This window comes from Glycine max, chromosome 19 (assembly GCF_000004515.6).
Source record: "Glycine max cultivar Williams 82 chromosome 19, Glycine_max_v4.0, whole genome shotgun sequence".
NCBI lineage: Eukaryota > Viridiplantae > Streptophyta > Magnoliopsida > Fabales > Fabaceae > Glycine > Glycine max.
In genome coordinates this window covers 3,185,866-3,199,124 of record NC_038255.2, presented here as the reverse complement: position 1 = coordinate 3,199,124, position 13,259 = coordinate 3,185,866, and the positions used below count along the sequence as shown (strand labels likewise).

At 29.9% G+C, this 13,259-nt stretch overlaps 1 protein-coding gene and 1 pseudogene across 1 annotated transcript; both read right to left on the bottom strand.

The window, feature by feature from the left end:
* Window positions 1–3,652: 3,652 nt before the first annotated feature.
* Window positions 3,653–5,018, bottom strand: LOC100500077 (uncharacterized). Its single transcript, NM_001249550.2, is given in 5 exon segments — window positions 3,653–3,778; window positions 3,867–4,061; window positions 4,412–4,561; window positions 4,675–4,764; window positions 4,843–5,018. Coding segments are annotated over 5 exon segments (699 nt in total). The 5' UTR covers window positions 5,002–5,018; the 3' UTR covers window positions 3,653–3,673.
* A 4,332-nt stretch (window positions 5,019–9,350) lies between these two features.
* Window positions 9,351–13,259, bottom strand: part of LOC113000494 (pectinesterase 31-like) — a 9,300-nt pseudogene continuing 5,391 nt past the window's right edge.

The window sequence follows — 13,259 nt, the reverse complement described above, 5'->3', positions numbered from 1 at the left end:
ATATATATATATATATATATATATATATATATATATATATATATATATATATATATATATATATATATATATATATATATATATATATATATATATATATATATATATATATATATATATATATATATAATAACCGTTTTTAAAACTTTTTTTTCTTTTACGACACTGCATTTTACGACGGTTCGAAACTGTCGTAAAAGATACGATTCAACCAACTTAAAAAATGATATTTCTAGTAGTGATCGGCAATATAGATGCATCCTCTAGTCAAAATATTGTTAGAGAAAGTGAATCTAGCCTTTAAGCCTAACTATAAAGAACATTGCAAAGCATAAGAACATGAAATGAGTTGTGTTTTAGTTTCAAGACTTTGCATGATGAATTGATCATGCAAAAATAATGACTTGTAGATGTTTAGGTTTCAATTGGTCTGATTCTGCTACAACATTCACGAAGCACACTTAAGATATTAAAGTTTCTTTAAGCTTAAAGCATTGATTCTAGTAACTAATTAAAATATTTAGTTAAATAAAAGCATGCAGCGATAATTTTAAGGGGTATGTAGCTCAAATGGTAGAGTTCGCTTGCGAGAGTTACAGGTTTGATCCCCGATCCCTGCATCTAAAATTTTTATAAAAGAAAAATATTTCGATTTTTTATTTCTGTTTTTTTTAGGGTTTTTTATATAAAAAAGTGGAAAACATTATCAGTAATTGCCAGAAGTAAAAATTATATAGGACAAATTTTTTGTCTGCTTTTGGTGAATATTATGCGGCAAGTAAATAAATAAATAAGTAAATAATGATTAACTATATTTTGAATTTACCAAAAAAACAATATTTTGATTTTGACAGGAAATGAAAGAGCAAAATGTTCACGTCGTTGTAGATTATGATTTGAATAATATTGATATTTTAAATAAAGACCGTCGTGTAAGGAAAGAATATGTATATATAAACCTCGATTTTTTTTTCATTTTATTCACTATTTTTTATATTTTAAACATTCAATTTCGTGTTAAAAAAATATTCATGATAGCAAATAGCAATCAATCCAAAAATTGGCAAACAAATAATTTATAGGAGAAATTTAGTGATGCACTGCTTTTCTTTTAATATTTTCTTTATTATTTAGTGTAAAATTTCACGCTTATATTACTAAATAACTTAAGTCAAGAATTCGTTTAAATGTCATGTAAACACTTTTATGATAAGAAAATAAAAATAAATTATTATTTTTAGTTTAAATTAACTTATGTATAAGTTTCTTTTTTACTGAAATTTGTGTATAAGTTAAAAAATAAATCTTGGACAAATTAGTATGGGAAAATTTCTATAAATTAACTTATAAATTAATTTTGTCTTATTGAGAAATTTATTTCTTTTTTTATTTTTTCTTAGAATTGTTTATGAAGAAATTTGTTCTAACAAATCCTTAGTTATGTATTAGTGGCCAACCAAATTGTTACTTAAAATTATATTCCCATTATAACTTACTAGGGAAAAGAGAGACATTTCATGTTTTTTATTTATGTTTTATAATAAAGATAAAATACAAGCTAGAAAAAGAGAGAGGTCGAGTGTGAGAAAAAAATAGATAATTTGAGTTCATTATGATTAATTAATCTTCATATAACATATACTCAAGTATTATTAATTATTTCTTGTAAACTGAAAAACTTAAATACATGTTACAAAGGAATTGATTGAAACCCTAAACTATAGACATGTGGTGATCTAAAATTACTTAACAATTTTCCGTCAACATAGGTTAAATAGACGTAATTGATATCAGTGATTGAAATCGATAGTGAGCTAATTTGTAGACTTAGTTGAAAGACAAAATCATCCATTTTTTTTTTTTACCATTAATTCCTTTTTGAAAGACAAAAGTAACTTTAAAGTTTAAACACTTACAGTTTCATAATAATTAGTGCCTCTAAGGCACTGATTAAAGAATATAAACTATTTTTTTTTATTAAAATTCATATTAACATGTATTAGAAATTACAATAGAGGTACATTAATGACAATTTTTTTATTTTTAAAATTTTTTCATTCTCTAAGTAGTAAGTAGTACCTTTAGGGTGCTGGTTAATATTTACTACTACCAAAATAAGTTAATTATGTTTTAGCTTTTCAAGTCTAGGACTTTCTTGATGTTTAATTTACAAAGAAAGAAATTTTAGATAGATTAAAAGAAGATGGTAAGATATTTCGTTATCAGCTAGAGGCATTGTTTTCGAATTTAGCAAATATGTATATCTGTATTTAATGCTCGTTATTGCATAAGAAAACAGTAATGCGTAAATTCAACTCAACCCTCTCAAATTTAAATTTTACATTATTTTTTCCATAAACTAACAATTATATATTTATTTTGAACTAAAAAATAATTAGGTTAATTAATAGAAATTATCATTAATAAAGTATATTTTAGTACAATTTTTGCAGTCATACAAATTCAATATTATTCTCCCCATTGCCTTTATTGTTATTGTTGAAGGTAGGTGGGGTGGTATAATAATTACCAAATCAAACTTTCAATTTTTTTAAGTATATGATGAAAATTGAATCAAAAAATTTGACACAAGTAATTAATATGTTAAAATTAAGGTTGAATTATTTAGATATCATCCGAATTTGATATTTGATGAAAATAATTATTGATTAAATTTTATTTATCTTTCGATCAAATTAGTTAGAATTTTTTTTTCTAATAAAAAGGATGATTAAAAAAAATACTATCAAAATTGAAGCTAGGTACTAGGGTGTTAGAATGATAATCAAATCAAACTTAAAACATTAAAATGGACAATATTAATATCTCGACAGCATTCAACAATAGAATTGGATTGAAGTTAACTCATTCAAAAAAAAAAACTCAAATAAATCTTTTTTTATCTAACTCTTAAAAGAAGTATTTTTTTTTATCATATTTCTAGGTGACATATAACACAACCTATGTAACCAGTGCATGCACCTTAGCTTGTTTTCAATTTCTAAGTTGAAAGAAAATCAAAATAAAAACGTGTTAGAAAGAAAATCAAAACAGAAACGTCTTTCAAAAACCACACGATACGCATTGACACGTCCTGTTTGGAAGAGTGGTAGTTGATATTTTTTATCGTTTAGTTGTAGTCTAACGATTTTCTGAACATATTCAGCAAAATCAACTAATCAAATTTGTTGCTTGTCAAACTGTATAAAGTAAGAAGAAGAAATTAAGAAACCATCTCCAAAAATATATTGCTTGTATATTTGAACTAAACAGAAAATTATTGATCTGTAGTTTAACGATAATTACTTTAAAATAATAATATTTACCATAATTTCTAATTGATTCATTAACAAACTATATAATTTTTTTATAACTAAAACGCATATCGAACTTCTATTTGAGATTAAACTAAATCTTTCCTCCCACCAAGTTCCTCCATTTGGGATAAAGTGGCGTTTAAAAAAACATAATTTAAAGTCATCAGAAAAACATAAAAAATAATTCATCCTTGGAACAAAGAACAAACCGAAACCGAAAACAAGAAAGTAGCTCCAAGCAATTAGAGATGACACAACAGGATCATAATTTCCTTTTCAAAGAATCATTAAAGTTAATCAGAATTGATTTGTTCTTGCTATCAACAAGTTGTTAACAATTACAATGAACACCAAGTTTAGACATAGTTCTTCCCTGATTTGTTTCTCTTGAACCTGTTATAATCTTCCAATAGTCTATCATGGAATTCATGCTTCGTTTGATCCCACACTGCTTTGAAAATCTGTAATTAATCAGCAAGTCATCAATAATTTGGTTTAAAAAAAAATCTAGAAGAAAGGAACTATGGAAGTGAGCAAAGGCAATCTAACCAGCTCTATGGCATCTTGTAAGAGATTTTCAGGAATGAAAGCTACTTTTGGACAAAAGGTTATCTTCATCACCATTTGATTCTTTAGCCAACTATGTTTTCCCTTCCTTTCTGGGTATAAAGAGCCTCTAACATCTATGTTGATTTGGTAATGATCCTTGTAGAAGGTATCCAGGCCCTGTAACTCCCACCTTATCTGCAAAACAAAAATGATCATCTCTACAAAGTTTAATAAAATAAATTTCACAAGTTACAAAGTACAAACTGACCATGCTATATGACCCTATTTGGATAAACTTCTTAATAAGTACTTACAGGAGAAGAAATTACGAAAGTAAAATGAATTAAACTTTTTCATCAGTTAAAATTAGTTTAATTATGTATAAACTAATTTACAGGAGCTCTCTCGTTTAGTTTCTCCAGAAGCTGATTTTAACTTCTGGGAGAAGTTTAATTCATTTTACCTTCTGATTTTCTTTTCTTATTAGACCTTAATTAGCGACAAGTTTATCCAAATGGGACTTAAGTTACAATGGAAGCGCTTACAAAGTGAAGCTCAAGAACTTTGGGGACATGATGAGGAATTTCAGGTGGATAATCTTCTCCATTAGACTTGAATGTTAACTTGACATCTGCTGTTGGATTGACACTCAAAAATAAGCATTGCATGGGAGGCATTTTGATCCTCCACTCTTCCTGCAGACATGTAGAATACCACAACACAAGCACTTTTAGATAACAAGAATAATATTTCCCATAAGTTTCTTTCCTATTCTAGATTGTGAGTGAAAACTTGTGCAAGTAAGTACCTCATTGAGCTGTTTAGTTGTTCCTTTGTCATCAGAAAAAACAGCTCTTAGTACTCTGTGCTTGTCATCCATGTATTGATCAAAGGAAGCCTGAAAACAAAATTAGAATTTATTTGTTAGATTCAGTATCATAGAAAGGGACATGGAGAGCGTGTGAATGTGATATACCCCTGGCAATTCATGAAGAGGAACATTGGCATTGCTTCTGAAACGGAATGAGGAAGTTTTCTCACTCCTGATGGAGGTTGATGCTGTCTTTCTATGGCAATGCTTTTGCAACTTCTTTAGCAATAGATGCTGGCAAGGAACCATGAGAAAGCTTGCCATAAGATATTATAGTTGACACTTTGACACGAATATATCTATCTAGCTTTATAAATCAGATGCCTTCTCAATACAGCAAGGTATTCTATTAGTACACTACTTTTCCTCTTATAATATATATGTATGGATATATAAAGATGGATCAAATAACTTAGTTGTAATTTTCTAACTATTATATCGATCATTTTTATAACTTATATAAAATGTGATTTTTATTAATCCAATCATTGAATTATATTTATATATTACTAATATTATTTTTGTCAAATTTTATAAAAATTGAATAACAACAAGAAAATAATCAAATGATCCATATTTTAATATATTTTGAAATATTTGTATTACGATTTTAGTTTATATGAACGATATAGTAAATAATTTTGGATTAATATGAAATTTTACATATGTGATTTATGCCAAATGAATTTTAAATTCAACGGTAAATTTTAAAAAATCATTATTAAGTTAAAAGTTATAAAATGATGTAATAATTGTCAAAATTACATTGATATTTGATCCCTTCTCTCTATATATAGTGTCCTAATTAATCATAAGTTTATTTAGGCAAAAAATATACTATAATAAAATAATGGGATACAATTAATATTCTAGTGACCATTAGCCTTTATCTTTTAATTTAATTATTTTTAAACGAATCAAAGAACTAGCCTTAGTACAAGTGTACAACGTAATTAAGGTTCCTGCCATGTGACCTTAGAAAGTCATAAGTCAACTTGGTGGAACAGAAAAACACTTATTTTCAAGATGCAAAGATTAATAGAGATTAATTCATATTAAGATCTATTTAATAAGTTTATCTCTTTCATCATATGTTATTTTATAATTACAAACCAATTTCATACACATTGACATAAAAATTGAATCTCTAACTATTTAAGGAACATGGTTTTCTGTTAAACATATCATTTTATTTTATTTTTTCGTATAGAACATACTATATTATGTTAGTCACCCATTAAATTATATAATTTATATTATATTGTATTAAGAGAGTGTGACTTCAACAATTAAAAAAAATGGTAACTAAGAATTTCTAGAATTACTTATGGGTTGGACGGTTGGTTAAGGGATCACTTCCCTTTGCTGGTAACAAAATCTTGCAAGTATGGTAGATCATAGTTTGTTTTTTTTTAAAAGTCTGCCTAATTTGTGGTCCACATAGCCGATTTAGTGGAAGGAAAATAATAATCAGCACAATATATTTTTGATAAATTAATCAGTACAATATATATATATATATATAGGAGACCGTTTTCATTCACTATCCTACCTGAATGTTTCTGTCAAAAAAACATCTACCTGAATGTTAGGAATAGCTTTTTTTATTGGTTATTTGTAAATTGGTATGAATTGGTCTATAGCTAATTTTCTTATTAAATGGCACCACTCTGGAAGGAAATATGTGGTCTGGGAAACCCTAATTTGGTTTTGGGGCTGATGACTTTTGGATATTATGGTGTTCTTTCGTGTTGGCAACAGCAAGTGGCAAGCAAATGAAAGTAAGATTAGAACAAAAAATGTTGGGCAATAAGTTTAGAATATCTAGCTAGATGCAAGCCCACAAAACTCCAAAAACATTAGCATCAACGCAAAAGATATAATGATTTTGCAAAAAAAAAAATGCAAGATATCTGATTATCTATGTAAATTAATATTTCTATTAGTGAGTTTAATTAAGATAAATAGTGGGTGTAATAGAAATCTATCTTACTATTAGTTATATTAATCAATAGAATGACGTGATGAAATAACTAAATCTTATTAAATTTATGGGTAAAAGTATTTTACGAATGACGTAAACTAAATTCATATTCGCTGAAAAATGAAATAGACAGAATGATTGAACCTTAATCGAAGAGAGTACGATTACAATTTCACAAATTAATGGGATCAGATCTTAGTCTAGTAAGTTTTTCCATTTATGTCCCTCAATTGTCGTAACTGTCACACTCCAGCAATTCGATACTCGAAATTATAATATTACTTGATAAAATTCCCGCTAAAGACGATTATGTACTACAAAATTCTCAATTCGAGAATTGAGGGGCGTTGAGTTTGATTGTTTTTTAACGGTGTTGAAAATGTGTTTCGTTAGATTTTTGAAAATATTTTAAGTGAAAATATTTTTTCGAATGAATCAGAAAATTAAAATAATAAAATCTTATTTTTTAGTATTTTTATTTCTTGAAAACACTGAAAATGAGTTTATAGTTAATTTTGAATTATTTTTGAACAATAAGACAAAAAGTCAATATATCATAAATTTTTAGTGTTTTTATTTCCTAAAAATAAAAAATAAAAAGTCAAACCAAACATATTTTTATAATTCTAATCTCTTAAAAATAAAAACAATTTTTAAAAAATAAAAATACAAATCAAACACATCCTAAAGAAGTTACATATCATGATACTCTGATCCAAAATTATCAAGTTGAAACATTTATATATCAATATAATAAGCACGTGGTATAATTCAAAAGTATATATTTTCGTTTTTTCCTAAATATAATTCATATTTGTGTTTATTTCTTGTTAGGAAATTTGTCTTTAATATAATTCATATTGGCGGTGGTTGCAGTGGTCAGGGACGGGTTGTTGTCTTGCGTAGTGCAGCTAAGTGCAGATTGAGAAGCCTTAGAGGGGTAGGGTAAAAAAAATCCTGTGCAAAGGGTGTATGGTATAATCCTAAGGATGAGATGAATCTAACGGTTATTAAACATTATCCATTTTAGACCATATAAGAAGGTTGTCCATGCTAGCAATGACCTTGTTTTCAATATGTTTTCCTTCAAGTCTTTGAATCTAGACCGAATCTTTATAATAGAATGTTACATGACTTGGTATCATTTAATTTGTTTGTCTACCATATGGATTATGGACGGATACCAAGGACAATATCTAATCCACCACATAGGCCAAACACATGTCGACCCATAGAAACATGTCAACATGGATTAAGGAAGAAAGGACCATTTAAGCTTAAGTTAATCTTTAAACATAACCATGGTTAAACAATAACAGGTTAGTATTCCCACTACCATTTTGCATAGGGGCTATTTTTTTCGCCTCTTATATATACAAGGAAAACACAATTCTGTTGTACAAGTATATAATATAATTATATTTCCATCGAAAGGATAATTTCATAAAAACACAAAAAAGTTATGTGCGTGGGTAGTGCCACTAGTACTTTTGGTAGTGCCAATAGAAGTTTCCCACCCATTAAAAGGGAAGTCTCATGGATCCTAGGGCTCATAAAGAATAAACAAAAGATTATTAGAATCTCAAACTAATATTATTCATTCTTGTCTTTAAAAAAACATTATTCGTTCTTATTTATTACTTTCATTTTGTACTTTATAATTTATATATAAATATGATAAAAAAAAATTATGTATTATAAATAGATTTTAACTTACCATTTAATGATTTCACCCAATTTATATAATATACCCTCACAAACATGTGGATTAGAAAAAATAAAATAATTTATATGTAATATCCTAATGAATCATGTTGGAAAGAAAATGATTCAGAGATTGTGTAGGTATAAGACTATATATTTAAAGATGACTTAAAGAATTAAGTAGTATTATTTATACTAATAAGATACATCTATTTTTTGGTAGTCTATCACATAAGACTTTCATATTTGTGGGGACAATCATGAATCCTAAAACTCGTCAAAGCTGATTATCCAGGTATCAAAAATGATTACATGTGAAAAATTCTGATTGGTGGAGAATTCTGACCAACAACGATATTGAGTGAAATATTACCATATAAAATGTCGTAATGTGTGAGTCACTGAAAAATCGACAATTAAAAATATTATACTATACATTGTGTAAAAAATATTATATTTTCATGAATATAATTATAAATCGACATATATGATAATTTTTTTTAATTTTTATAATAATTCACTTAAAGGTCCTTTCAATTATATCTTTTAATTGTTTGGCAACAATTTGACAATATTAAAATGAACCTGTAAAAGAAAATCCTTCGTCGGAGGAAAAATTTTCTCCATCGTAATAAATATTTTTTATTCATGAAAAGTCCTCGACATAAATACACAAATTTACATATATTCTTAAGACAATGATATCGAGTGTTCGAATAATACAAATTACTTAAACAGAAAAAAGTAGAAAATAACCAAATATTTAATGAAAAAGAAAATTTTATTATATTAGAAACGTAACAATTAGTCACAACTTGTTCTTTTCTACCCATCTAAGACTTGTACTTTTAAATATTTCTTGACTAGTGTCTTAGAACTTATTGGGAAAACAACTTGTTTCTTATAATCTTGTTTGGACACACATGACATCAAGCACTGGACCAATGTCATTTATAACTAGGCAATTGCTTCTTGCATTTCTATAATTGCTTCCTCATTATTTTAAGGTTCCGAAAAGGTTATTTTGGTCCGGATCAACCTGTCTGAAATGTAAAGTTACATTTTAAAAAGGATAATCCGAAATGTAATTTTATGTTCTGGATTAGGTGCATGATGCAATTGCCCAATATCTAACTGTTTGGGATCTTCTAATCATGTGTCCTCAACAATTTCTAAGCAGAATATGGAATATTCAAAACCATTCTTTGAGCAAGCCAAGGTCTCTCTGATTCTGGGTCAATGAAGCTATGCATGAGAAAATGCTCATCTGCTTCAGCTTGTAATTCTCTAGCCCATTTTACTCGTTGGGATGGAGAGAAACCCGGTCCAAAACACCTGTGTTTATTTATTATTATTATTATTATTATTATTATTAAATTATTACTCCAAACTTATTGAACTCAATAAACAGCGATTTTGAATTGAAGGCATGTGAAAATTATCTCAATTAAATGCAGGATGATTTACACTTTACCCACTTTTTCAATTTTCAACTTATCCCTTAAATGCATTCAGAAAAAAAAAATCTTATCCCTTAAATGTTTTTTTTAACTCTCTAAAGTTTGGATTAAAATAAAAAATTTAATAATCAACAATATAAAACACTTTTACCATACATAATTGATTGCGGTTGGATGATGGTGTAAAAAAATTTATATTATCCATGTATTATGCTTTTTTTTCTCCAAAATAAATGAAAAAATATATTAAATTCTCTTATATAATTTAGTTACATTAGACTTATTTTGTATGTGCATAAGATTTTAACTAACTTGTTTGTGGGTGTCCACTTTTTTAGAAGAATAATTTGTGTGTGGTGTGGTGTGTGTGTTGCATTATTGTTTCAAATCAAACTTACTTTTGTATATTTTGGTTAAAAAATATAATATATTTACTTTAGATATATACTGTAGTTCACTGTCCAAATTCAACTTAAATTTCTACTGATTGCAAAAATATTTGTATCATATATATGCAAAAATACCTAGAACTATTTGATATTGTTAGAGAGAAGTCTTAAATTCAGTTAGTTTTCAGTTAGTTGTAAAAACTGTTTGTGGTTACTATTAGCTGTCTCTTCTTAGTTAGTTAGTATGCTGTGATTCTATTAATTACTAACAGAATCAGTTAGTAATTGTTAGAGTCAGAGTTAGGCCTCATTGTGAACTCTGCTCTATATATAGACCTTTGTTGTAATCATCAAATCAATAATGCAAACACAATTATGATTTCTATAAGTTCTCTATCTCTCTCTAAATGTAACATGGTAACAAGAGCCTTCTGATTCTTCCACAAGCGTGGCAAGATCCTCCATTTCTTTCCTCTTTCCTCTTTCCTCTGAATCTTCCCTTCTTCAATGGATTCCTAACCTCACACACCTCGTACACCACCAATCTTGGCGACACCCAACTCAACAATCACACCTCTATCTTCTTTCAACTACAAGATTTCTGTCAAATTAGATGCAACAAACTATCTTGTATGGCTGCAACAGATTGAACCAGTCCTAAGGGCTCATCGCCTTCATCGTTTCTGTGTCACTCCTGAGATACCTCCTCAATACGCTTCGGAACACGATCGCCTTGCCAATATTGAAAACTCAGCTTTCAGCAACTGGGAATTACAGGACCAGTTCTTCTTAGCATGGCTGCAATCATCTCTTTCCCCTGCCATTCTTCCTTCTGTCATTGGTTGCAAGCACACATTCCAACTCTGGGAAAATATCCATCAATCCTTTCAATCGAAAACCAAGGCTCAGGCGCGGCAATTGCGAACTCAGCTACGCACCACGAAGAAAGGATCATCTTCAATTTCTGAATTCTTGGCAAAAATCAAACACATTTCAGATTCGTTGACATCAATTGGTGAGTCTGTTTCCCTTCAAGATCAACTTGATGTGATTCTTGAAGGTCTTCCTAATGAATTTGAAAGTCTCGTAACCCTAATAAACTCAAAGATCGAATGGTTCAATTTAGAGGAAATTAGGGCCCTTCTTCTGGCTCATGAGCAACGATTGGACAAGGCGCGTATCACTGAAGAAGCTGCATCCCTCAATTTTACTCAATCTCAGCCAAATTCAAAAACCCCCAATTCTGTGAACCCTAATTCTGCGACAGAAACCCAGATTGCTCCTCAAGCCAATTGGACAACTGGGAACTCAAATTCAGGCAATTACGACTCTCAAAACAACAATTTCAAGAACAACAATCAATCTAGAGGCCGTGGAGGAAGAAATGGCCGTGGCAATCGTGGTGGTCGTGGGGGTCGTTCCACTGTTCAGTGTCAAGTCTGTCATTGCACAGGCCATGATGCTTCCTACTGTTATCACAGGTTTAATGCTGCTTATGGAAGCAATCAACCTTATGTTCATGGCAACCCTTATCAGTATGTAAGGAACACTACACCAAATAACAACAATTGGGCTCAAAGTAACCCTCAGTGGCAGTAAGCAGCACCTCAGGCCAACTTCACTGGATATGCACCTCAGACCAATTTCACTGGTTATGCCATGCACCCTACCATGAACAACAATCTTGACACAGCTGCTACTCAGCATGTTACTCTCATGCAACCTCCTCCAGGCTCTGCTCCTCCTCCTTCTCACCTTGAGCACATATTCCTTGGCAATGGTCAAGGTTTGCGTGTCACTGGAATTTCCTCTTATGCTTTTCCTTCACCTTCTCATCCTCATCATACATTGCATTTAAATAATGTTTTGCATGTTCCTAGCATCAACAAAAATCTGATCAGTGTTTCAAAATTTGCATCTGATAATAATGCATACATTCAATTTCATCCCTCTCACTTTGTCATGAAATCTCAGGACAATGATCAAATCTTGCTTCAAGGAAAATTGGACAAGGCTGGGCTTTATCCCATTCACTCTCAGTCATCAACTACTTCTAGTCTTTCTTCTAGACACCATTCTGTTCATTCTATTGTAACTAGTCACAATGACTTGTATTTTCAATGGCATCACAGGCTAGGCCATACAAATCTAGACACTATGAATAATGTCTTGAAATCATGTAATATGCCTACATTCAATAAAAACAAAACTGATTTTTGTATCTCTTGTTGTCTGGGCAAGTCACACAGATTGCCTTCCCAACTGTCTCAAAGCACTTATAATTCTCCTCTTGAGTTAATTTATTGTGATTTATGGGGTCCAGCCCCCATGCAGTCCTCTATGGGCTACAAATACTACATCTCATTCATTGATGCTTTTAGCAAATATATTTGGGTCTATTTTCTTCATGACAAATCAGAAACACTTACTATTTTCAAACAATTCAAAGCATTAGCTGAATTACAGCTTAACACTAAGATAAAAGCCATTCAATCTGACTGGGGGGGTGAATTCAGAAGTTTTACATCATATCTCAGTCAGTTAGGAATCATTCATCGCATTATCTGCCCTCACACCCACCATCAGAATGGTGTGGTCGAAAGAAAATATAGGCACATTGTGGAGATGGGCCTCTCCTTACTCTCCCACTCCTCTCTCCCTTATCATTACTGGGACCATGCTTTTCATACTGCTGTGTACATCATAAACAGACTCCCTGCATCTCATAATCATTGCATTCCCCTCAAAGTTCTATTCAATAATGTTCCTGATTATAACTTCCTCAGAGCCTTTGGTTATGCTTGTTATCCTCTTCTAACCCCTTACAACAATCCTAAGTTTCAATACAGGTCAAAAGAATGCATCTTTCTGGGCTATTCTACTTCTCACAGGGGTTACAAGTGGTCTTGACAATAAGTCTGGCGCATCTATATCTCCAAGGATGTGTTGTTTAATGAGAAGCACTTTCCCTTATCAAATCACTCC